This window comes from Panicum virgatum, chromosome 8N (genome assembly GCF_016808335.1).
Source record: "Panicum virgatum strain AP13 chromosome 8N, P.virgatum_v5, whole genome shotgun sequence".
Classification (NCBI taxonomy): domain Eukaryota; kingdom Viridiplantae; phylum Streptophyta; class Magnoliopsida; order Poales; family Poaceae; genus Panicum; species Panicum virgatum.
The window spans coordinates 12996105-13021430 of record NC_053152.1 but is presented as its reverse complement, the minus strand read 5'-3'; the positions used below and the strand labels follow the sequence as shown (position 1 = coordinate 13021430).

General features: G+C 48.3%; 2 protein-coding genes across 2 annotated transcripts; both read right to left on the bottom strand.

The window, feature by feature from the left end:
- Positions 1-291: 291 nt before the first annotated feature.
- Positions 292-23730, bottom strand: LOC120684801. Its single transcript, XM_039966671.1, has 28 exons — positions 23308-23730; positions 22709-22789; positions 22014-22091; positions 21539-21709; positions 21343-21462; positions 20714-20772; positions 20566-20621; positions 20376-20479; positions 19745-20242; positions 19038-19257; positions 18183-18937; positions 17497-17574; positions 17021-17191; positions 16825-16944; positions 11700-11758; positions 11552-11607; positions 11362-11465; positions 10731-11228; positions 4277-4384; positions 3427-4176; positions 2740-2817; positions 2263-2433; positions 2103-2183; positions 1652-1678; positions 1517-1575; positions 1369-1424; positions 1180-1283; positions 292-1047 (listed from the first exon to the last, which is right to left on the bottom strand). The coding sequence occupies exons 1-28, from the start codon at positions 23692-23694 to the stop codon at positions 841-843; spliced, it is 5256 nt and encodes a 1751-aa protein (XP_039822605.1). The 5' UTR covers positions 23695-23730; the 3' UTR covers positions 292-840.
- Positions 14962-16730, bottom strand: LOC120686442 (ubiquitin thioesterase OTUB2-like). The gene is made up of 5 exons (XM_039968650.1): positions 16421-16730; positions 16192-16250; positions 16044-16099; positions 15855-15958; positions 14962-15722 (listed from the first exon to the last, which is right to left on the bottom strand). The coding sequence occupies exons 1-5, from the start codon at positions 16421-16423 to the stop codon at positions 15516-15518; spliced, it is 429 nt and encodes a 142-aa protein (XP_039824584.1). The 5' UTR covers positions 16424-16730; the 3' UTR covers positions 14962-15515.
- Positions 23731-25326: the final 1596 nt, after the last annotated feature.

Genomic DNA, 25326 nt, shown 5'->3' with positions numbered 1-25326 from the left:
TTCAGAAGCGCATGGAGAACTAAAACCAGTTCCCTGCTATCTACAGTCCATCTCACATCATTTCCAAAACAGTGCCTGTTGATCCAATTACTGCTTCATGTTTTCATTTTATGATTTCTTCTCTTTTTCCCTAAAAGCAAAGGTAGTAGAAATAATAAAAAAATAGCACATTCTTTTTCCTTTTTGGGTGACCTTCCAGGTCCTCTAAAACACCATGCAATAACAGCATGAAGACACCCTCTGTCGTTGATCCAATTTGTGGCTAGATTGAACAAATAGCTGGATGTTTCATTGAGCGGACAAAAGATTTCCATTTGTATGTATATCGGACAGAACATCAAGTGGTAAACACATATCAGGAAGCTAGTCAAAAGAATGTGATCACGATTCGCAAAGAATCAATGGTACCAAGCCGAGACTTTAATCGAGCTACATCACAAGGTTCTCATGCATCCTTGTCAGGGTTTCCAGACAAGGGCAGCTACTGATCATCCCGATTGCCGATTGGCAGCACAAGAAACAATCCACAACTATACGCCTATGTATCTCATCACTGGGCGCCTACTTCTCTATCTGTGTGGCTCCAGTCAGCATTTCTCTTATGCCCATCCTACTCATGGGCAGCAGTAGAACTAATCAACTAAGAGCTCTCTGCCCGTGTAATCTCACCGCTGCTGCTACTTACTCGGCCAATCTGTTGACCTGAACTCTCGCCACTGCGGCCACCTCGATAATCTGTTGATGTGGGACTCCAAGCCAAACTCACCCTACCAGTTGAGCTCTCATCATCTGGAGGGTCGCGGTACATGATATCATAGTGAGCAATTGAGAAGAGCACGGTCACACGGGGCACTTCATGATGACGATGGCGTGGCCAGGCCAGCATCCACATCTTGGCGTATCATCTTGGCCACCAGTGTAGAGGTCTAGGCCTTCTGCTTGCGAGAGGTACTCCACTCGGAGTGGCACCCCGAGCGCGGTGACTAATGCAGTTATCTGAACATGATCTGTGTAGACTTTATGCTGGATAACTTCGCGGAAGCACCACTGTTCTCAAAGAAAAGAAAGGTGCAGGTAGAATAGTGTCAGGTTTCGTGGAACAAACGCATTGGCGATTCAGAACTGATAGGTAGTACCCCATAATGCAGGGTCCCAAGCCGAAGTGGCAGAGAAACTTACATCTCTGAGGGTTAAATCTTCGCTGAGTTCAGGTATACTTGGTTCAAACTGTTCACTGTGCGAGCATATCCAGACAGCTGCTACTATTCTGAGGAAAGAAAAAACTGACCGACAAAACATGTGTTAGAACAGTGAACTAGGATCAAGTGGAGGAAGGGATGTTTGGTTCTAGATGGGTATTTTACTCACTGTCATTTGTCGTGTCATAACCGCTGAAGAACTCAAGAAGTCTCTGTCTGCGATAGCTGAAAAGAAGGCACATGTTCAGTAACTTAAGTGAAATTCATGGGCAGTAACACTTTGATGTGCTAGCAGAAAAACAAAACATATCAGAAACCTGCGACTGCTTGATACATGCTTCCATCTCTTTACTTTCTTTATCAACTTCTTAAATGCCTGAAAGAATCAGAAAATCACTAAATCTTGCAACAATGCTTATCATTTATAACACCATATGGACAGATATCACCACGATAACAGTCTTCTGAGAAGCTTGAATCTTCAACCAGTAAACACAAATTTAATAAGATAGTAGTTAAGAAAGAAAGTATCTTATAAGGGAGTACCATAAAAGAAAACGTTTTTCCCCCCTTTCTTTTGGATCAGATGACCACACGAAGCAGCGCATGAGTGGATTATATCTGTGTAAGCAAGAAGTATGTCTTCTTTTATTTCTATAGTTATATCCCACTACTGGAGTTCTGTGAAAGCGAACCGATCTCTACATGCTTATTTGTTAGCATTCAACCGTCACATTTTCAGTAAATTTAAATTTGAATATGTGAACAGGGTTTATAATTGTGAGGGCATGCCAGAATGCCAATACTATGAAACAACGGTGCATTTTCCTGCAAATCATAAATAAGAAAGGAAAGTGAGATGCCAGATCGAGCTTGACGTAACTTCAAGAAAATCATTCCTTAGGAATGTTTCCTAGCCAGTCCTTTAACAACAGCAAGAAGACGACGTTCCTCATGTGCATCCTGCCTATCAAGAACTTGCTCCTGTTTGACAGTGGCACAAACTAGGTGTTAACCCTGAAGCATAAATCTTATTCTACGGAAAAGGGTAAAGGATACTTACAAGGTAGGAAAATATGAAACTCCTGTAGAAACACTCTCCATCTCCATGCACTGGCCTAAATCCATAATAGGCACGATGAAGGTTCAGTGCATTTGTATGAAACAGTTCTCCCCGTCCACCAACCATTTCGAGGAGATTGTAATGCTGAATGACCCCGAGCATGGGGATTATCTGCACCAAACACATGACCAAAGGAATTCAAATCATAATGATTTGAAACAGGAAGAAACATATTTAAAATTGGATGGCGATTTGTTATGCCTTCAAGTATCCACAGTTTTATGAAATGCTTCTACAAGCCATTAATAAATGTAAAGTCTACACTGATATGAGGTTGGTTGTTATTCCGTGAAAGAAAACAAATAACACATATGTCACATGTCCTAAATTTGGTAGAAATTCAAGGCTAATTTGGTCCCGTTACAGTCCAATACATGACAATTAGAAGAGGCACATAAATTTTATATGGAGTCAAACCTCGTGATGCACATGAGGTTCCATTACTATGGAGTTTCCATCAGAGCAACACTTTTGCCTTCCTATCCTGCCCGGAAACTGTTACATAAGAAATGGGTCAACATCCGCAATTTTTGCACGAATTAGCTGCAATTGTAAATAGTTAAGACTGAGACCAAACAGTTCGCTTGAGGAACAATGGAAATGGGTATTGGAACTTACAAAATAGTATAAAAATATCCAAGAACCTACTGTCTCTGCCAATGGTATATTACAAAAGTTATAGAAGAACCAGAACATTACCTATCAGGACATTTTATGGTACAATAAAGAAAAAACACCACACCGACCATCATTTAAACACAAACAAGAACACCTTATGTTTTTTAAAAAATTTCAACACATCACACAATATCGTTGCTTTTCTTTAAATTCCATATCAACCGAAGAGGCCGACGCGTAATCAAGAATCATGGAATCTGAGCAGAACAGATAACTGAATTTCCATAACATTCCCAATGCTTTCATCTCTGCACCAGGTTGAACAAGATTTCTTGTAATGATTAGACTTAATCATCTCAAGGTTTCATATAGGCACAAATAAACTGAAACAACCCAATCCCACGTCTCAAACACAAAATTTGGCATAATAGTGATCGCACTAGCCACCATTTACGAGTAAAAAGATTAGAAATACTCAGGCCATACCCGGTATCTGAGGCCACCACTTTTGCTTTCAGGATTGTAATATCTCTTGAGTTCACACATAATAAGCCACGCAGTGACCGTTCTCTCCCAAGTGGACAACCGGCGGCTGACATAAGAGATATCACGCTTATCCTTTTTTTGCTTCTTGTGAAGCTGATGCAGTCCAACTGGTTTGGTCAGCAGAGGAGGGATGAACTCGTCGAAGGCTTCAAAAAGAATCCACCTCAGAGGACCGTCATCTTTGTGATTATCCATTATTCTGACATACAATTCCTCTGTTTCCATGTCATACTTGTAAGAGACGCAGACTACAGAATGATATTCACCAAATGCAGGGGTCCTGAACTCTTTTGATCTTCCTCTGTATACTTGATCACCGACTGTATCATCATAATATTCATTTGCAGCCCATAAATTGCCAATGAGGGGACCGTATGCATAGAGCATACACATGAATTTGTACTCTCCAAAATATTGATTCATAATCTGATAAATGAACCCATCGATTGGAAGATATATTCTATTTGGATCTCTTTGGGTAAGGATACCCCCTAAATCAGTTATCACCCTAAGCACCTCCGACACCGGAGCTCCATGTTCACTGCTCCAGATACCTCTTTTGAAGCAAATAGTTTTAAGTTCCTTAGGTACTTTGGCCTTGAATTTGAAAGATTCTCTTCCGTGCAATCGTTCAAAACACAACCTATGTTGTGCCTCAATACACAGTGCTGGCACAAATAGCACAGCTTGCTGCAATGCACATGGAACGATTCATTCATTCAATATTCCATCTAAGTGAGACATCAAGGTGAGGCTAACTGCAAATGGAAGAATGGGTAGCAGCACTTACAGTCGATGTTAATGATAGGTTTACCCATAACAGATAACCAGCTGTGTTCTGGTAGAGGAGGTTGTGGCCGTCGTTTCCCAAAGCAGCGGCGTGCAAACCAGTCAAGAACTGGATTGCAGACTGACAAGGTAAGTAATATCCCGAGCCTTATACTGGCAGTAATAACAGCTCCACAGGAACCATTCCGTGTTAGCAGCTCAATTTTCACTCTCATTGAGCTGAGAGGATGACACTCAAGTTGGGGAAGTTTTCTGGGTTTTTTCTTCATTCACACTCACAATGTCATGCCATCCAACGGGAGGGGTGGCCACACATATATACAGCCAGCCAAGGGGCTGCTAACTGCCTAGTCTAAGATGCTCCTGCTGTCCTAGAAAAGTAGATGCTAACTGCTGCTGTCCTACTAACTGCAGCTGTCCTAGCAAACTGAAAAACAGTCCAAGATGCTGTCCTCTAGGGGCATCACAAACCCACTGCGTGCTGCAGCAAAAAAGGAGATGCTGCAGCCCCACAAAGACCAAGAGTACAAGACTTATTCCCTTCATTCTCCCCCTAAGTCTTGTGCGTCGTCTTGTGGGAAAGTTGGACCATCCCGGTCCTGGAGCAAAGCTCAAGGAACTTGATCCTCCCAATGGGCTTGGTGAGCAGATCCGCAAGCTAATCCTTGGTGTTCATGTAGCTCGCCTTGATGCTTTCTTCCTCCAAGCAGCCTCGGATGAAGTGATACCTCACCTGGATGTGATTGCTCCGTTCGTGGAAAACGGGGTTCTTCGCCAAGGCCAGAGCGGACTTGCTGTCCACCCTGAGCTCCACTGCTCCAGTGTCTTTGCCGAGTAGATCACCAAGCAGTCGAGCGAGCCAGAGCGCCTGAGTCGACGCGGTGGAGGCCGCTATGTACTCGGCCTCGCAGCTGGACAAGGCCACCACCTGCTGCTTGACCGACTGCCAGCTAACGAGGCACTTGCCAAGGAAGAAGAGGATCCCGCTCGTGCTCTTGCTGGTGTCGTCGCCGGCGTGGTCGTTGTCGCTGTACCCGACGAAGTGTGCCGCTCCAGGGCACCTCGGGTAGTGGAGACCGTGGTCGAGAGTCCCCGCAACATAGCGGATGATCCTCTTCACGGCCTGCTGGTGCTCCGTCGTCGGTCGCTGCATGAACCGACTAACGTAGCCGACGGAGAACGCCAAGTCCGGCCGTGTGTGGGCGAGGTAGCGGAGGCTCCCCACAATGCGCCGGTACTGAGTAGCGTCCACCTCCTCTGCCGTGCTGTCACGGCTCAGCTTCAGCTTCTCCTCCATCGGAGTGAGAGCTGGGTTGCAGTCGGTGAGCCCAGCGAGCTCGACGATGCGCTTGGCATAGGCGGTCTGTCGAAGTGTGATCCCGGAATCGTCCTGGTGCACCTCGATCCCCAGGTAGAATGAGAGGCCCCAGGTCGCTCATCTGGAAGGTGACCTTCATCTCCTCCTTGAACGCCACCACCTCCGCATCCTTGGTGCCGGTGATCACCAAGTTGTCGACGTAGACACCCACCAGCAGGGCATTTCCGCCATTGCCCCGCCGGTAGATGGCCGCCTCGTGCGGGCTTTGCTCAAAGCCCATCCCCTTGAGCATGGAGTCCAGCTTGGCGTTCCACGCCCTCGGGGCCTGCCGCAAGCCATAGAGGGCCTTGCGCAGGCGTAGCACCTTGCCCTCCTTGCCGGGGATCGCAAACCCCGGCGGCTGGTGCACATAGACCTCCTCCCTCAAGTCGCCGTTGAGAAACGCCGACTTGACGTCCATGTGATGGACGCGCTAGCCCTCCTGGGCAGCCAGCGCAAGGAGAAGTCGCACGGACTCCATCCGTGCCACGGGAGCGAAGGCATCGTCGAAGTCGACCCCCTCCTGCTGCACGAAACCTCGTGCCACCAGGCGAGCCTTGTGCTTGACGACGGTGCCGGCTTCATCCCTCTTCAGCTTGAACACCCACTTAAGGGTGATCGCGCGGTGACCACGAGGGAGGTCAGCAAGCTCCCAAGTGCGGTTCTTCTCAACCGCGTCCATCTCCGACTGCATCGCGGCACGCCATGCCGCGTGTCCCTCGGCCTCTGCGAAAGTCCGAGGCTCGCCGTCGTCGCATGCGAGGTGCAACTGCGCCTCCAGGTTGTGAGGCACTAGTCCCGGCACCGGCTGATCACCGAGAAGGTCCTCCATCGTACGGTACCGCAACGGCTCGCCGTCGTGGTACGCGTCGACGCGCTCCTCGTCGTGAGAGAGCAGAGTAGCGAACTCCACCGGACTGTGCTCAGCACGAGCAGGTGTCGAAGTAGACGTGCCCGGAGGAGTGGCTATCGGTGCTGGAGTGCGCGGCGTCGCCGGCTGTGGTGGTGCAGCCGAGGAACTCAGCGCAGCCGGAGTCGTAGCTGAAGGGCGTGGTGCCGCCGGTGTGGCGGGCGCCGGAGTTGGTGGAGGCTCGGGGACCGGGGTAGGCACGCTCGGCGAAAAAAAGCTGCCTACTCCCCCAGCTCCCTCGAAGTGGACGTACTCGACGGTGAAGTCGTCGTACGTCGGAGCCGAGCCGTCGTCCACCGCCTTGTCCCACGCCCATCCTCGCCCTTCGTCGAACACAACATCGCGCGCCGAGCGCACACGCTGTCTCCCGGTCGAGAATGCGGTAGGCCTTCGAACCCTCCACGTAGCTGATGAACACTCCCGAAGTGCTCCTGTCGTTGAGCTTGCCGATGTGGCCAAGCTCCTTGGCGAACGCGAGGCAGCCGAAGACCCGCAGGTGGGAGACCGCCGGCTTACGCCCATGCCAAGCCTCATACGGCGTCATGCCGTCGAGTGCCTTGGTGGGCGAGCGGTTGAGGATGTAGACGGCCATCACCACCGCCTCTCCCCAGAAAACAGCCGGCATCCCCCTCTGCTTAAGGAGGGCCTGGGCCATCCCCACAACCGTCTGGTTGCGCCGCTCGACGACACCGTTCTGCTGCGGGCTGTACGTCGCGGAGTAGTGGCGCTGGATGCCCTCATCCGCGCAGTACGCCGTGAACTCGGCCGCCGTGAACTCGCCGCCGTTGTCGGTGCGCAGCACGCGCAACTTGCGGCCGCTCTCCGCCTCCGCAGCAGCCTGAGCACGCCTGATGGCGTCCGCAGCCTCTCCCTTGCTGCCGAGGATCATCACCCACATGAAGCGGGAGAGGTCGTCGACGAGCAGCAGGAAGTAGCGCCGTCCTCCTGGTGTGACCGGTGTCACCGGGCCACACAAGTCCCCGTGTACGAGCTCGAGCCGCTCCTTGGCTCGGAAGCTCGCCTGCTGGGGGAAGGAGTGCCGCTTCTGCTTTGTCAGCACGCAGACGTCGCAGAGCTGCTCCACGTGGTCGAGGCATGGGAGGCCTCGCACCATCTCCTTGGCGCCGAGCCGCTTCAGGGCGTCAAAGTGGAGGTGCCCAAAGCGCTCGTGCCACTGCCATGCCTCGTCGTCCCTGCGAGCTGCAAGACAAAGAGGCTGGGCCACCCCGACATGGAGGATGTAGAGGCGGTTCTTCCCTCGAACCACCCTGGCGAGAAGCTGGCGACGGTAGTCCCAGATGCGGAGGACCCCGCTGTCGATCACCACGCGGGAGCCGCTCTCATCAAGCTGCCCAAGGCTGATGATGGAGTTCCGCAGCGCCGGGATGTAGTAGACTCCGGTGAGCATCCGGTGCTCTCCGGACTTGGCGGTGAAGATCACGGAGCCCACGCCCTTGATCTCCATGGCGGAGGAGTCCCCGAACCTGACGGAGCCACCTACGTCGACGTCCAGGTCGGAGAAGAACTCCCGCCGCCCGGTCATGTGGTGCGTGGCGCCGGAGTCGAGGTACCAGCCATCGACCCTGTCGTCGTCGGAGCCGTTGCCGAGGACTCGGGCACGCGGCTCGTCGAGGTGGAGTAGAGCAGTGGCAGGCGGTGCCGCCGGATGCGGCTCCATGTCCCCGTGGAGTAGGAACAGAGCCGGCTCGTCATCCGGCTGGGCCTACGCAACGTGGGCTTGGCCCCCACGCCTCCGCTGCGGGCAGTCCCTGGCCTAGTGGCCGGGCCTGCCACAGTTGTGGCAGGCGTCGTCTCGTGCCGCCTTGGGCCAATCGGTGGCGCCGCCCTGAGCATCTCCGCGGGCGCCACCCTCGGCGCGCCCTCGTGCCCCGGCTTGGGCACCTCCGCGCCCCTTTCGCGGCTTGCCGCGCTTGCGGCCACCAGTCGAGGAAGAGGGCTCCCCCCTCCTCCTGTCACCGCGTCGGGCCTCCCACTGCTCCTGAGTAAGGTGGAGCTTCCCACCGATGGAGATGCCTCCCGAGGGAGGCTGTGGCTCGTCGCTGTCGACGACCTTGAGACGACCTATCGCCTCCTCGATCGTCATGGTGGAGAGGTCCAGCAGAGACTCGATCGAGCGAGCGGTCTGCCTGTACCTCTCGGGGACGCATCGGAAGAGCTTCTCGACGGCTCTCTCCTCGTCGTAGGTGTCGTCGCCGAACTGCACCACCTTCTGCAGCAGAGTGTTGAGACGGAGGGCGAAGTCATCAACATCCTCACCAGGCTTGAAGGCCAGGTTCTCCCACTCCTTGCGAAGTGCCTGGAGATTGGTCTTGCGGGCGCGATCGTTGCTGATACGTGCCGCAGCGATGGAATCCCAGGCCTCCTTTGCAGTTAGCTTCTTGGAAAGCGTGAACTGCATCTCGGGCGGGGTTGCTGCGATGAGAGCATCCAGCGCCCGTCGATCCTCATCGTAGTCGACGTCGCCATCCGGACTGCCTCCCACATATGCCGCACCTGGAGCTTCACCTCCATGACTGCGGCCCACTCGACGTAGTTGGTCTTGGTGAGGGTGGGCCACCCACCGCCGGGACCGACGTCCCTGACCACCGCCTGGAGGCCGTGGTAGCCGGGGGCGCTACCGCGCGCACCCCAGCCAGGAGCGCCGCCACCGCCCTGCGCGCCGCCGCCAGGTGCGCGGCCTCCGCCGCCGGGTGCGCGGCCCCCTGGTCCGTCGCCGGGCGCGTCGCCCTCCAGGCCGCCGCCGAGCACGCCGCCGTCCAGGCCGCCGGGCGTGCCGTCGTCGGCGGTGGTGTCGCCGGCGATGGAGCCGCTGAGGCTGCCGCGCAAGGTCTCAACCTCGACCTCCGCCGCACGCGCTGCATCCTCCGCCGCCTCTGCTTCCACCTCCGCCCTGGCCGCCGCCAGCTCCGCTGCAGCCAGCCTGGCCGCCCTCGCCGCTGCTGCAGCGGCTTGTGCCGTCGCTCGCCTGCGCTCCTTTGCCGCGGCGAGCTCGGCATCTCGCTGACGTCGTGCGCTCGAGGCGACCGAGCGCTGAGACGGTGCGTCGGACATGGCGCGCCTCCAAGGGGCTGCTGCGTGGAGAAGACGCAGCCTCAGACGAGCTGCTCGGGTGAGGAAGGTGGAAGAGGGGCTGCTGCAGGTGCTGCTGCGCTAGCTACTACTGGTGCTGTGCTAGCTGCTACAGGTGCTGCTGCAGCTGCTACTGCTGCTTGGGAGGGAGAAGAACAGGAGATATCCAGTCTACAGGAAAGTAGACTACTGCTGCTACTGCTGCTCTGATACCAGATGTTAGCATCTCAATTTTCACTCTCAGTGAGCTGAGAGGATGACACTCAAGTTGGGGAAGTTTTCTGGGTTTTTCTTCATTCACACTCACAATGCCATGCCATCCAACAGGAGGGGTGGCCACACATATATACAGCCAGCCAAGGGGCTGCTAACTGCCTAGTCTAAGATACTCCTGCTGTCCTAGAAAAGTAGATGCTAACTGCTGCTGTCCTACTAACTGCAGCTGTCCTAGCAAACTGAAAAACAGTCCAAGATGCTGTCCTCTAGGGGCAGCACAAACCCACTGCGTGCAGCAGCAAAAAAGGAGATGTTGCAGCCCCACAAAGACCAAGAGTACAAGACTTATTCCCTTCATTCCGGACCTCTGCTGGCTCAAGAGCTTGTAGCGCTTCCTAGAGAGATAGTAAACAAATTACAAGTAATAAAAAAATCAAAAAACAAATTGGTGTGATTGGATTATCAAGGGGAGAAATTTAGTCCATTTTGACAACAAAACTTGCATTGTAATAATATTTTAAATTCTAATATTTTTTAAAATATAATGGTAGCTCCTGACAAACTGTCACCTGATTTTGGGTCATCCAAACAAAAGCTGATTGTGGAAGCTGTGATATAGAAATCATAAATTAATATGGTCTACTAAATTAAAGGCATCGAAATTCGTTAGGATTTTTTAAGTAGAACACAAATTACTGAAAGCAAACATGGATAGTCCACAGAAAACTATGCGGAAACTATCTCGTGTTTTTTTTTAATCGAACACGAGAGTTGCTTATTATATTGATTAAGAAGAAGGGCCTAGACAGGCCGAAAAGAGTACAACAGATTCGGAAACTATTTCGTGCTGAAAACAATATAATGCAGGAAATTAGCACTTACATATCCAGATGTCTGATTTATATTCTTAGCACTGCAGCTACTCCGACCAGTTTGTTGACTTGGATTCTCGGCAGTTAGCTCTAGCAGGGAAGTCTTTTGACAATAGCTATCTTCAATACAGGCCCCCAGACCATCTTGGTCAATCTGTTGACATGAATTCTTGCCACTGCGGCCAACTCGATAATCTGTTGACATGGGACTCCAAACCAAACTTCCCCGACTAGTTGAGCTCTCATCATGAGGGTACGGGTACATGATATCGTAGTGAGTACTTGAGAAGAGCACGGTCACACGGGGCACTTCATGATGACGATGGCGTGGCCAGCATCCACATCTAGGCGTGTCATCTTGGAAGTCTTGGCCACCAGCGTAGAGGTCTTGGCCTTCTGTTTGTGAGAGGTACTCCACTCGGAGTGGCACCCCGAGAGCGGTGACTAATGCAGTTATCTGAACATGATCTGTGTAGATCTTACGCTGAATAACTTCGCGAAAGCACCACTGTTCTCAAACAAAAGAAAGGTGCAGGTAGAATTAGTGTCAGGTTTTGTGAAACAGATGCCTTGGCAATTCAGAACTAATAGGTAGTACCCCATAACGCAGGGTCCCAAGCCAAAGTGGCGGAGAAACTTACATCTCTGAGGGTTAAATCTTCGCTGAGTTCAGGTATACTTGGTTCAAACTGTTCACTGTGCGAGCATATCCAGACAGCTGCTACTATTCTGAGGAAAGAAAAAACTGACCGACAAAACATGTGTTAGAACAGTGAACTAGGATCAAGTGGAGTAAGGGATGTTTGGTTCTAGATGGGGTATTTTACTCACTGTCATTTGTCGTCTCATAACCGCTGAAGAACTCAAGAAGTCTCTGTCTGCAATAGCTGAAAAGAAGGCACATGTTCAGTAACTTAAGTGAAATTCATGGGCAGTAACACTTTGATGTGCTAGCAGAAAAACAAAACATTTCAGAAACCTGCGACTGTTTGATACATGCTTCCATCTCTTTACTTTCTTTATCAACTTCTTAAATGCCTGAAAGAATCAGAAAATCACTAAATCTTGCAACAATGCTTATCCTTTAGAACAACATATGGACAGATATCACCACGATAACAGTCTTCTGAGAAGCTTGAATCTTCAACCAGTAAACACAAATTTAATAAGATAGTAGTTAAGAAAGAAAGTATCTTATAATGGAGTACCATGAAAGAAAACATTTGGATGGCGATTTGTTATGCCTTCAAGTATCCACAGTTTAATGAAATGTTTCTACAAGCCATTGAAAAATGTAATGTCTACGCTGATATGTGGTTGGTTGTTATTCTGTGAAAGAAAACAAAACACATATGTCACATCTCCAAAATTTGGTAGAAATTCAAGGCTAATTTGGTCCCGTTACAGTCCAATACTTGACAATTAGAAGAGGCACATAAATTTTATATGGAGTCAAACCTCGTGATGCACATGAGGTTCCATTTTTATGGAGTTTTCATCGGAGCAAAACTTTTGCTTTCCTATCCTGCCCGAAAACTGTTACATAAGAAATGGGTCAACATCCGCAATTTTTGCAAGAATTAGCTGCAATCGTAAATAATTAAGACTGAGATCAAACAGTTTGCACAAGGAAACAATGGAAATGGATATTGGAACTTACACAATAGTACAAAAATATCCAAGAACTTATTGTCTCGGCCAATGGTATATTACAAAAGTTATAGAAGAATCAGAACATTACGTATCAGCACATTTTATGGTACAACAACAACAACATAGCCTTTTTCCCAAGCATTTTATGGTACAATGAGGAAAAAACACCACACCGACCATCATTTAAACACAAACAAGAACACCTTATGTTTTTAAAAATTTCAACACATCACACAATATCATTGCTTTTCTTTAAATTCCATATCAACAGAAGAGGCTGGCGCGTAAGCAAGAATCATGGAATCTGAGCAGAACAGATAACTGAATTTCCATAACATTCCCAATTCTTTCATCTCTGGCACCAGGTTGAACAAAGATTTCTTATCATGATTAGACTTAATCATCTCAAGGCTTCATATAGGCACAGATAAACTAAGACATAGGCATCCTAATCCCACATCTCAAACACGAAAATTGGCACAATAGTGATCGCACTAGCCCACAATCACAAGTAAAAAAAGATTAGAAATACTCAGGCCATACCCTGTTTCGGATGCTTCCTTTAACCTTGTTCCAGGCCGATTTCTTCTTCACTTGTTCAGGTGATGTTTTCGGCGGTTTCACCTACTCCATAGTTAAACATCGAGATCAAACATTCAAGCAAGGGATCAGCAATCACAAAGCACAAACTCCCGTAGTCTTGTTGGTCATTCATATGATTATGCTTGGGCCGTAAGCCAGTTTCAGAAATCAACCAGCCAAGGGCTAAAACCAGCTATTTAAGTGGCCAATGATCTAGTGAAAGTACACCCATTTATGACATCTCAAATGAACACACAGACCCTAACAGTTTTCACTGCACTTGGAAGCACTACATCACACAGAACTGAAAATATTGAGTAAAACAGGGCAAGAACATGCGCCTACATAACTCGCTGCAAGATCGATCAAGGCAGAAAGACAAATTGGCCCAAACATCTGCCCAAGGATTCCGCTCCTAAGACGCCTTGGCTCCCCCACAACAAATCATCCCCAAGATTTCGCAAGAACAACAGGAATCCACCTCCCGAATCGCAAGAAAGCAGGAAATCTCAAGAACCTGCTTCAAAGATCCAAGAAATCGCACCTGCTCCGTCTGTCGCCCCTCCGATTCGTCTTGCTCTCCAGCAACAGTTCGTAGAATACCTTCTTTATATCGATGCGCTCTGCGGACTCGGCGGGCACCGTCGCCGCCTCCACCGGGACGGCGGCGGATGGGCTCTGGCCTCCGCCTCCGCCCCCGCCCCCGCCTCCCGGTGGCCCATGGACTGGGCTTTCTTGGAGGCGCTCGGAGGGCGGAGCGGGGGCAGGCGGCGCTGCGGCTTCCTCTGCCGCATCGGCGGCTGCTGCGACTGCGGCGGCGGCGGCGGCGGCGCTGGAGTCGTCGCGCTCCCCATGGACCGGTTCTTGGGTTTGGTTTGGATGTCATCTTGGTCCTGCCGAAAAGGGAAGCGCAGGGTTGATTCGTGATTCTGCAGAAACCTGGGGAGGGTTATCCAATAAGGATCCGACTCCGATGCCGATTTTGCTTCGCGCGGAGTCCTCTCTGCATCCGGTCTCCCCGTCCTATAAAAATGGGGCAGGGTCACGGGGCACATATCAATCTCCGGCTGTGCTGGATCCTGATCCATCGTTCGCTCGGCGATGGGGTCCGTACTGTCTTCCGCGCACGCGGCGCTGTGCTCGTTGGTGGACAAGGTAATGATGCGGCGGCTGATGGCGAGCTTCCCGCACCCGCCCGGCATGACGACCGAGCAGGTGGAGGCGGCGCTGCGGAGGCTCCTGGACGAGCCCAAGCGCGAGGACCCTCCTCATCCCGACGCTCCTCCCCCGTACGCTCCCGCCGCCTTCCTTCTTCTTCCTCGCAACACTTACGTATAACAGATCCACCAGCTTCACATGATGCATCTTCTGACTGTTATCCTCTATATCTTTGAAATCAGGTGGCCAAAGGTCGGTGATGTCCGCTGCAATTACCGACATCCCTGCTACAGGCTTGACGACAAGAGCAAGAACATGAAGCTAGCAGTAATAGAGGATGTTTAGGCTGTGGATTCTCTTCTTTCCTAGATGCACGCGTTTTTGTTCATGTGATTTATGTGACCACAGTCCCTGTCTGGTTTTTTGTCTTCTTTTTCTTGTTCCTGGGCTTTGGGCCTCTGTACGCTACTACTCTATACTCCTTTTTTTTAGGGGCAATGTACGCCATATTCTTACTACGGGATACAAAATTTGTTGGCAGGCAAGTCGTTACAAGTAGCAGTTCAGAAGCGCATGGAGAACTAAAACCAGTTCCCTGCTATCTACAGTCCATCTCACATCATTTCCAAAACAGTGCCTGTTGATCCAATTACTGCTTCATGTTTTCATTTTATGATTTCTTCTCTTTTTCCCTAAAAGCAAAGGTAGTAGAAATAATAAAAAAATAGCACATTCTTTTTCCTTTTTGGGTGACCTTCCAGGTCCTCTAAAACACCATGCAATAACAGCATGAAGACACCCTCTGTCGTTGATCCAATTTGTGGCTAGATTGAACAAATAGCTGGATGTTTCATTGAGCGGACAAAAGATTTCCATTTGTATGTATATCGGACAGAACATCAAGTGGTAAACACATATCAGGAAGCTAGTCAAAAGAATGTGATCACGATTCGCAAAGAATCAATGGTACCAAGCCGAGACTTTAATCGAGCTACATCACAAGGTTCTCATGCATCCTTGTCAGGGTTTCCAGACAAGGGCAGCTACTGATCATCCCGATTGCCGATTGGCAGCACAAGAAACAATCCACAACTATACGCCTATGTATCTCATCACTGGGCGCCTACTTCTCTATCTGTGTGGCTCCAGTCAGCATTTCTCTTATGCCCATCCTACTCATGGGCAGCAGTAGAACTAATCAACTAAGAGCTCTCTGCCCGTGTAATCTCACCGCTGCTGCTACTTACTCGGCCAATCTGTTGACCTGAACTCTCGCCACTGCGGCCACCTCGATAATCTGTTGATGTGGGACTCCAAGCCAAACTCACCCTACCAGTTGAGCTCTCATCATCTGGAGGGTCGCGGTACATGATATCATAGTGAGCAATTGAGAAGAGCACGGTCACACGGGGCACTTCATGATGACGATGGCGTGGCCAGGCCAGCATCCACATCTTGGCGTATCATCTTGGCCACCAGTGTAGAGGTCTAGGCCTTCTGCTTGCGAGAGGTACTCCACTCGGAGTGGCACCCCGAGCGCGGTGACTAATGCAGTTATCTGAACATGATCTGTGTAGACTTTATGCTGGATAACTTCGCGGAAGCACCACTGTTCTCAAAGAAAAGAAAGGTGCAGGTAGAATAGTGTCAGGTTTCGTGGAACAAACGCATTGGCGATTCAGAACTGATAGGTAGTACCCCATAATGCAGGGTCCCAAGCCGAAGTGGCAGAGAAACTTACATCTCTGAGGGTTAAATCTTCGCTGAGTTCAGGTATACTTGGTTCAAACTGTTCACTGTGCGAGCATATCCAGACAGCTGCTACTATTCTGAGGAAAGAAAAAACTGACCGACAAAACATGTGTTAGAACAGTGAACTAGGATCAAGTGGAGGAAGGGATGTTTGGGTCTAGATGGGTATTTTACTCACTGTCATTTGTCGTGCCATAACCGCTGAAGAACTCAAGAAGTCTCTGTCTGCGATAGCTGAAAAGAAGGCACATGTTCAGTAACTTAAGTGAAATTCATGGGCAGTAACACTTTGATGTGCTAGCAGAAAAACAAAACATATCAGAAACCTGCGACTGCTTGATACATGCTTCCATCTCTTTACTTTCTTTATCAAATTCTTAAATGCCTGAAAGAATCAGAAAATCACTAAATCTTGCAACAATGCTTATCATTTATAACAACATATGGACAGATATCACCACGATAACAGTCTTCTGAGAAGCTTGAATCTTCAACCAGTAAACACAAATTTAATAAGATAGTAGTTAAGAAAGAAAGTATCTTATAAGGGAGTACCATAAAAGAAAACGTTTTTCCCCCCTTTCTTTTGGATCAGATGACCACACGAAGCAGCATGAGTGGATTATATCTGTGTAAGCAAGAAGTATGTCTTCTTTTATTTCTATAGTTATATCCCACTACTGGAGTTCTGTGAAAGCGAACCGATCTCTACATGCTTATTTGTTAGCATTCGACCGTCACATTTTCAGTAAATTTAAATTTGAATATGTGAACATGGTTTATAATTGTGAGGGCATGCCAGAATGCCAATACTATGAAACAACGGTGCATTTTCCTGCAAATCATAAATAAGAAAGGAAAGTGAGATGCCAGATCGAGCTTGACGTAACTTCAAGAAAATCATTCCTTAGGAATGTTTATTTCAGAAACACCAAAAGTTGGAGAGGGTGTGAGCTAACCTTGTGGGTCCTGGAAAATTCGGAGGTCAATGCAAGGCGTGCATGTTTCCTAGCCAGTCCTTTAACAACAGCAAGAAGACGACGTTCCTCATGCGCATCCTGCCTATCAAGAACTTGCTCCTGTTTTACGGTGGCATAAAGTAGGTGTTAACCGTGAAACATACTTATTCTAAGGAAAAGGGTGAAGGATACTTACAAGGTAGGAAAATATGAAGCTCCTGTAGAAACACTCTCCATCTCCATGTACTGGCCTAAATCCATAGTAGGCACGATGAAGGTTCAGTGCATTTGTATGAAATAGTTCTCCTCGTCCAGCTACCATTTCGAGGAGATTGTAATGCGGAATGATCCTGAGCATGGGGATTATCTGCACCAAACACATGACCAAAGGAATTCAAATCATAATGATTTGAAACAGGAAGAAACATATTTAAAATTGGATGGCGATTTGTTATGCCTTCAAGTATCCACAGTTTTATGAAATGCTTCTACAAGCCATTAATAAATGTAATGTCTACACTGATATGAGGTTGGTTGTTATTCCGTGAAGAAAACAAATAACACATATGTCACATGTCCTAAATTTGGTAGAAATTCAAGGCTAATTTGGTCCCGTTACAGTCCAATACATGACAATTAGAAGAGGCACATAAATTTTATATGGAGTCAAACCTCGTGATGCACATGAGGTTCCATTACTATGGAGTTTCCATCAGAGCAACACTTTTGCCTTCCTATCCTGCCCGGAAACTGTTACATAAGAAATGGGTCAACATCCGCAATTTTTGCACGAATTAGCTGCAATTGTAAATAGTTAAGACTGAGACCAAACAGTTCGCTTGAGGAACAATGGAAATGGGTATTGGAACTTACAAAATAGTATAAAAATATCCAGAACTTACTGTCTCTGCCAATGGTATATTACAAAAGTTATAGAAGAACCAGAACATTACCTATCAGGACATTTTATGGTACAATAAAGAAAAAACACCACACCGACCATCATTTAAACACAAACTAGAACACCTTATGTTTTTTAAAAAATTTCAACACATCACACAATATCGTTGCTTTTCTTTAAATTCCATATCAACCGAAGAGGCCGACGCGTAATCAAGAATCATGGAATCTGAGCAGAACAGATAACTGAATTTCCATAACATTCCCAATGCTTTCATCTCTGCACCAGGTTGAACAAGATTTCTTGTAATGATTAGACTTAATCATCTCAAGGTTTCATATAGGCACAAATAAACTGAAACAACCCAATCCCACGTCTCAAACACAAAATTTGGCATAATAGTGATCGCACTAGCCACCATTTACGAGTAAAAAGATTAGAAATACTCAGGCCATACCCGGTTTCTGAGGCCACCACTTTTGCTTTCAGGATTGTAATATCTCTTGAGTTCACGCATAATAAGCCACGTAGTGACCGTTCTCTCCCAAGTGGACAACCGGTGGCTGACATAAGAAGAGATATCACGCTTATCCTTTTTTTGCTTCTTGTGAAGCTGATGCAGTCCAACTGGTTTGGTCAGCAGAGGAAGGATGAACTCGTCGAAGGCTTCAAAAAGAATCCACCTCAGAGGACCGTCATCTTTGTGATTATCCATTATTCTGACATACAATTCCTCTGTTTCCATGTCATACTTGTAAGAGACGCAGACTACAGAATGATATTCACCAAATGCAGGGGTCCTGAACTCTTTTGATCTTCCTCTGTATACTTGATCACCGACTGTATCATCATAATATTCATTTGCAGCCCATAAATTGCCAATGAGGGGACCGTATGCATAGAGCATACACATGAAATTGTACTCTCCAAAATATTGATTCATAATCTGATAAATGAACCCATCGATTGGAAGATATATTCTATTTGGATCTCTTTCAGTAAGGATACCCCCTAAATCAGTAATCACCCTAAGCACCTCCAACACCGGAGCTCCATGTTCACTGCTCCAGATACCTCTTTTGAAGCAAATAGTTTTAAGTTCCTTAGGTACTTTGGCCTTGAATTTGAAAGATTCTTTTCCGTGCAATCGTTCAAAACACAACCTATGTTGCGCCTCAATACACATAGTGCTAGCACAAATAGCACAGCTTGCTGCAATGCACATGGAACGATTCATTCATTCAATATTCCATCTAAGTGAGACATCAAGGTTAGGCTAACTGCAAATGGAAGAATGGGTAGCAGCACTTACAGTCGATGTTAATGATAGGTTTACCCATAACAGATAACCAGCTGTGTTCTGGTAGAGGGGGTTGTGGCCGTCGTTTCCCAAAGCAGCGGCATGCAAACCAGTCAAGAACTGGATTGCAGACTGACAAGGTAAGTAATATCCCGAGCCTTATACTGGCAGTAATAACAGCTCCACAGGAACCATTCCGGACCTCTGCTGGCTCAAGAGCTTGTAGCGCTTCCTAGAGAGATAGTAAACAAATTACATGTAATAAAAAAATCAGAAAACAAATTGGTGTGATTGGATTATCAAGGGGAGAAATTTAGTCCATTTTGACAACAAAACTTGCATTGTAATAATATTTTAAATTCTAATATTTTTTAAAATATAATGGTAGCTCCTGACAAACTGTCACCTGATTTTGGGTCATCCAAACAAAAGCTGATTGTGGAAGCTGTGATATAGAAATCATAAATTAATATGGTCTACTAAATTAAAGGCATCGAAATTCGTTAGGATTTTTTAAGTAGAACACAAATTACTGAAAGCAAACATGGATAGTCCACAGAAAACTATGCGGAAACTATCTCGTGTTTTTTTTTAATCGAACACGAGAGTTGCTTATTATATTGATTAAGAAGAAGGGCCTAGACAGGCCGAAAAGAGTACAACAGATTCGGAAACTATTTCGTGCTGAAAACAATATAATGCAGGAAATTAGCACTTACATATCCAGATGTCTGATTTATATTCTTAGCACTGCAGCTACTCCGACCAGTTTGTTGACTTGGATTCTCGGCAGTTAGCTCTAGCAGGGAAGTCTTTTGACAATAGCTATCTTCAATACAGGCCCCCAGACCATCTTGGTCAATCTGTTGACATGAATTCTTGCCACTGCGGCCAACTCGATAATCTGTTGACATGGGACTCCAAACCAAACTTCCCCGACTAGTTGAGCTCTCATCATGAGGGTACGGGTACATGATATCGTAGTGAGTACTTGAGAAGAGCACGGTCACACGGGGCACTTCATGATGACGATGGCGTGGCCAGCATCCACATCTAGGCGTGTCATCTTGGAAGTCTTGGCCACCAGCGTAGAGGTCTTGGCCTTCTGTTTGTGAGAGGTACTCCACTCGGAGTGGCACCCCGAGAGCGGTGACTAATGCAGTTATCTGAACATGATCTGTGTAGATCTTACGCTGAATAACTTCGCGAAAGCACCACTGTTCTCAAACAAAAGAAAGGTGCAGGTAGAATTAGTGTCAGGTTTTGTGAAACAGATGCCTTGGCAATTCAGAACTAATAGGTAGTACCCCATAACGCAGGGTCCCAAGCCAAAGTGGCGGAGAAACTTACATCTCTGAGGGTTAAATCTTCGCTGAGTTCAGGTATACTTGGTTCAAACTGTTCACTGTGCGAGCATATCCAGACAGCTGCTACTATTCTGAGGAAAGAAAAAACTGACCGACAAAACATGTGTTAGAACAGTGAACTAGGATCAAGTGGAGTAAGGGATGTTTGGTTCTAGATGGGGTATTTTACTCACTGTCATTTGTCGTCTCATAACCGCTGAAGAACTCAAGAAGTCTCTGTCTGCAATAGCTGAAAAGAAGGCACATGTTCAGTAACTTAAGTGAAATTCATGGGCAGTAACACTTTGATGTGCTAGCAGAAAAACAAAACATTTCAGAAACCTGCGACTGTTTGATACATGCTTCCATCTCTTTACTTTCTTTATCAACTTCTTAAATGCCTGAAAGAATCAGAAAATCACTAAATCTTGCAACAATGCTTATCCTTTAGAACAACATATGGACAGATATCACCACGATAACAGTCTTCTGAGAAGCTTGAATCTTCAACCAGTAAACACAAATTTAATAATATAGTAGTTAAGAAAGAAAGTATCTTATAATGGAGTACCATGAAAGAAAACATTTTTTTCCTTCCGTTTGGATCAGATGACCACACGAAGCAGCATGAGTGGATTATATCCGTGTAAGCAAGAAGTATGTCTTCTTTTATTTCTATTGTTATATCCCACTACTGGAGTTCTGTGAAAGCGAACTGATCTCTACATGCATATTTGTTAGCATTCGACCGTCACATTTTCAGTAAATTTAAATTTGAATATGTCAACAGGGTGTATAATTGTGATGGCATGCAGAATGCCAATACTATGAAACAACGGTGCATATCCTGCAAATCATAAATAAGAAAGGAAAGTGAGATGCCAGATCGAGCTTGACGCAACTTCAAGAAAAGCATTCCTTGGGAATGTTTATCTCAGAAACACCAAAAGTTGGAGAGGGTGTGAGCTAACCTTGTGGGTCATGGAAAATTCGGAGGTCAATGCAAGGCGCGCATGTTGCCTAGCCAGTGTTTTAACAACAGCAAGAAGACGACGTTCCTCATGTGCATCCTGCCTATCAAGAACTTGCTCCTGTTTTACGGTGGCATAAAGTAGGTGTTAACCGTGAAACATACTTATTCTAAGGAAAAGGGTGAAGGATACTTACAAGGTAGGAAAATATGAAGCTCCTGTAGAAACACTCTCCATCTCCATGTACTGGCCTAAATCCATAGTAGGCACGATGAAGGTTCAGTGCATTTGTAAGAAATAGTTCTCCTCGTCCAGCTACCATTTCGAGGAGATTGTAATGCGGAATGATCCTGAGCATGGGGATTATCTGCACCAAACACATGACCAAAGGAATTCAAATCATAATGATTTGAAACAGGAAGAAACATATTTAAAATTGGATGGCGATTTGTTATGCCTTCAAGTATCCACAGTTTAATGAAATGTTTCTACAAGCCATTAATAAATGTAATCTCTACGCTGATATGTGGTTGGTTGTTATTCTGTGAAAGAAAACAAAACACATATGTCACATCTCCAAAATTTGGTAGAAATTCAAGGCTAATTTGGTCCCGTTACAATCCAATACTTGACAATTAGAAGAGGCACATAAATTTTATATGGAGTCAAACCTCGTGATGCACATGAGGTTCCATTACTATGGAGTTTTCATCGGAGCAACACTTTTGCTTTCCTATCCTGCCCGAAAACTGTTACATAAGAAATGGGTCAACATCCGCAATTTTTGCACGAATTAGCTGCAATCGTAAATAATTAAGACTGAGATCAAACAGTTTGCACAAGGAAACAATGGAAATGGATATTGGAACTTACACAATAGTACAAAAATATCCAAGAACTTATTGTCTCGGCCAATGGTATATTACAAAAGTTATAGAAGAATCAGAACATTACGTATCAGCACATTTTATGGTACAATGAGGAAAAAACACCACACCGACCATCATTTAAACACAAACAAGAACACCTTATGTTTTTAAAAATTTCAACACATCACACAATATCATTGCTTTTCTTTAAATTCCATATCAACAGAAGAGGCTGGCGCGTAAGCAAGAATCATGGAATCTGAGCAGAACAGATAACTGAATTTCCATAACATTCCCAATTCTTTCATCTCTGGCACCAGGTTGAACAAAGATTTCTTATCATGATTAGACTTAATCATCTCAAGGCTTCATATAGGCACAGATAAACTAAGACATAGGCATCCTAATCCCACATCTCAAACACGAAAATTGGCACAATAGTGATCGCACTAGCCCACAATCACAAGTAAAAAAGATTAGAAATACTCAGGCCATACCCTGTTTCTGATGCTTCCTTTAACCTTGCTCCAGGCCGATTTCTTCTTCACTTGTTCAGGTGATGTTTTCGGCGGTTTCACCTACTCCAGAGTTAAACATCGAGATCAAACATTCAAGCAAGGGATCAGCAATCACAAAACACAAACTCCTGTAGTCTTGTAGGTCATTTATATGAATATGCTTGGGCCGTAAGCCAGTTTCAGAAATCAACCAGCCAAGGGCTAAAACCAGCTATTTAAGTGGCCAATGATCTAGTGAAAGTACACCCATTTATGACATCTCAAATGAACACACAGATTGTCCCTAACAGTTTTCACTACACTTGGAAGCACTACATCACACAGAACTGAAAATATTGAATACAACAGGGCAAGAACATGCCCCTACATAACTCGCTGCAAGATCGATCAAGGCAGACAGACAAATTGGCCCAAACATCTGCTCAAGGATTCCGCTCCTAAGACGCTATACGCAATTTCTTGGCTCCACTACACCAAATCATCCCCAAGATTTCGCAAGAACAACAAGATTCCACCTCTCGAATCGCAAGAAAGCAGGAAAGCTCAAGAACCCACTTCGAAGACCCAAGAAATCGCACCTGCTCCGCCTGTCGCCCCTCCGGTTCGTCCGGGTCGGCCGATCCCTGGCCCAGTTTCGTCTTGTTCTCCAGCAACAGTTCGTAGAATACCTTTTTTATATCGATGCGCGTCGACTCGGTGGGCACCGTCGCCGCCTCCACCGGGACGGCGGCAGATGGGCTCTGGCCTCCGCCCCCGGCCCCGCCTCCCGGTGGCCCATGGACGGGGCTTTCTTGGGGGCGCTCGGAGGGCGGAGCGGGGGCAGGCGGTGCTGCGGCTTCCTCTGCCGCATCGGCGGCTGCTGCGACTACGGCGGCGGCGGCGGCGTCGCTGGACTCGTCGCGCTCCCCGTGTACCGGTTCTTGGGTTTGGATGTCATCTTGGTCCTTTCCTGAACCGGAGGCCATCCTGGCGGGAAAAGCCTGCCGAAAAGGGAAGCGCAGGGGCTGATTCGTGATTCTGCAACAACTAGAGGGTGGAGGTGGAAATGCGTGGAGGGCGTGTCTGTTCGTTCCGGAATAGTAGGGGGCCTATTTATAAAGGCAGTAGTGGTTGGCGGCTTTGGCCCTTGGCGGTTACGGAACGGCTTGTGTGGATTTTGGTTTTTGGCTGCTTGGTCCTTTGATGATTGTTGGTTACTAGGTCATACGCGCGCTACGCCGCGCCGGCTAGAATGCCGCAGTGGATTTAATGAGGGCCAACAGCAACCCACGTAAAGGAAACCCATGACCCATTATCCTGAACCCTAGGCAGCCAGCAGCATTCACCCGCACCCACTCGTCACCTTCCTCCGCAGCTCCGCGCCGCAGGCATCGCTCCACCTCCGCGACCCACGCATCGCTCTGCCTCGCGCGTAGCGTTCCCAGTCTCCGCCCTCGCTCCGCCTCCCGGCCTCCGCATGCACAGATGCGAACCGCCGCCCCTCCCTCGCGCGGCCGGAGGGAGACCGCCGCCGGGGGCGGGCTCCGCCTGGAGCTCCCAGCGACGCCGATTGGAGCTCCCAGCACCGCCCCCATGGCGACGCTGCTGGAGAGAAGGGGGCGGCGAAGCTCGAGCAGGGGCGGCGGACCTCGAGGGGGAGGGAGGACCTGCACGCCGGCTGGCCGTGGCGGCGGCGCTCCGCCCGCGCACCCGCCGCGCACCGGCCGTCGCAGGCCCGCGCCGCTGCTCTTGCCCGCAGTGCGCCAGCCGCCGCATCCCCGCCATGCTGCTCCGCGTCTGTCCCATGCGCGGCGGAGGTAGAAGGGGATGGGCGGCGCCTCCGCCATGGCCCCACGCAGGCCTGGCGCTGCGCGCGGGGGTGGGAGGGGCGGCACTGAAGCGGGAGAGCTGGCGAGCGGAGCTGATGGGAGGCGTTGCTGCGCGGTCGTGCCTGGTACGATGCGGGGCCAGATGCCAAAGCGGCGTGCGAGGAGGAGACGACGTCTCCAGGGCCCGCGTCGGGCTTGTCCACACACGTGTCGCCCAGGGAGCGCTCGAGTGCTCCCGTCGCGCCCCTCACGCCATGCTGGACTGGATGCCCTGACTGTGGTCTCACTGCCGTGTATGGGCTGAAGTTTTTCTTAGTTTGGGCTAGACCGTTGCTGCTGGCTGTCGTGGTTCTTTTGGGCTGGGCTTCTGTTACACGCCGGTTTTGTTATTGGTCGTGCAGAGTCCTAAAGGTCGGTTGGATGGCACGGATGGGACAGAGGCGGTTTGATGGAGGCATGGAGGTCGGTTTGTTTCAGTGGTTTCGTTGGAGCCAAGGCAAGGCATTTGTTTTAATGGATGGTGGTGCTGTGTCGTAGGAACAGAAGAGAGGTCTGTGTCTTTTGTGTGTGGAGCCAGTGGAAGTGCCTGCGAAGAGCCGCTAAGGGTCTCCGCGTTCAGGTGATGGCGATCGTTGCCGGCGTGCACGGCCGACCTCTGGGCCGGGAATCTGAAGGTGAAACTATACTGTGCTGTGTTCCAATTCGTTCCACAAGTAATGTGATTTTGCATCTGTGTAGATGGAGGTGCTATTGCGTATGTATCTCGCCATATGATTCTGAATGCTGTGG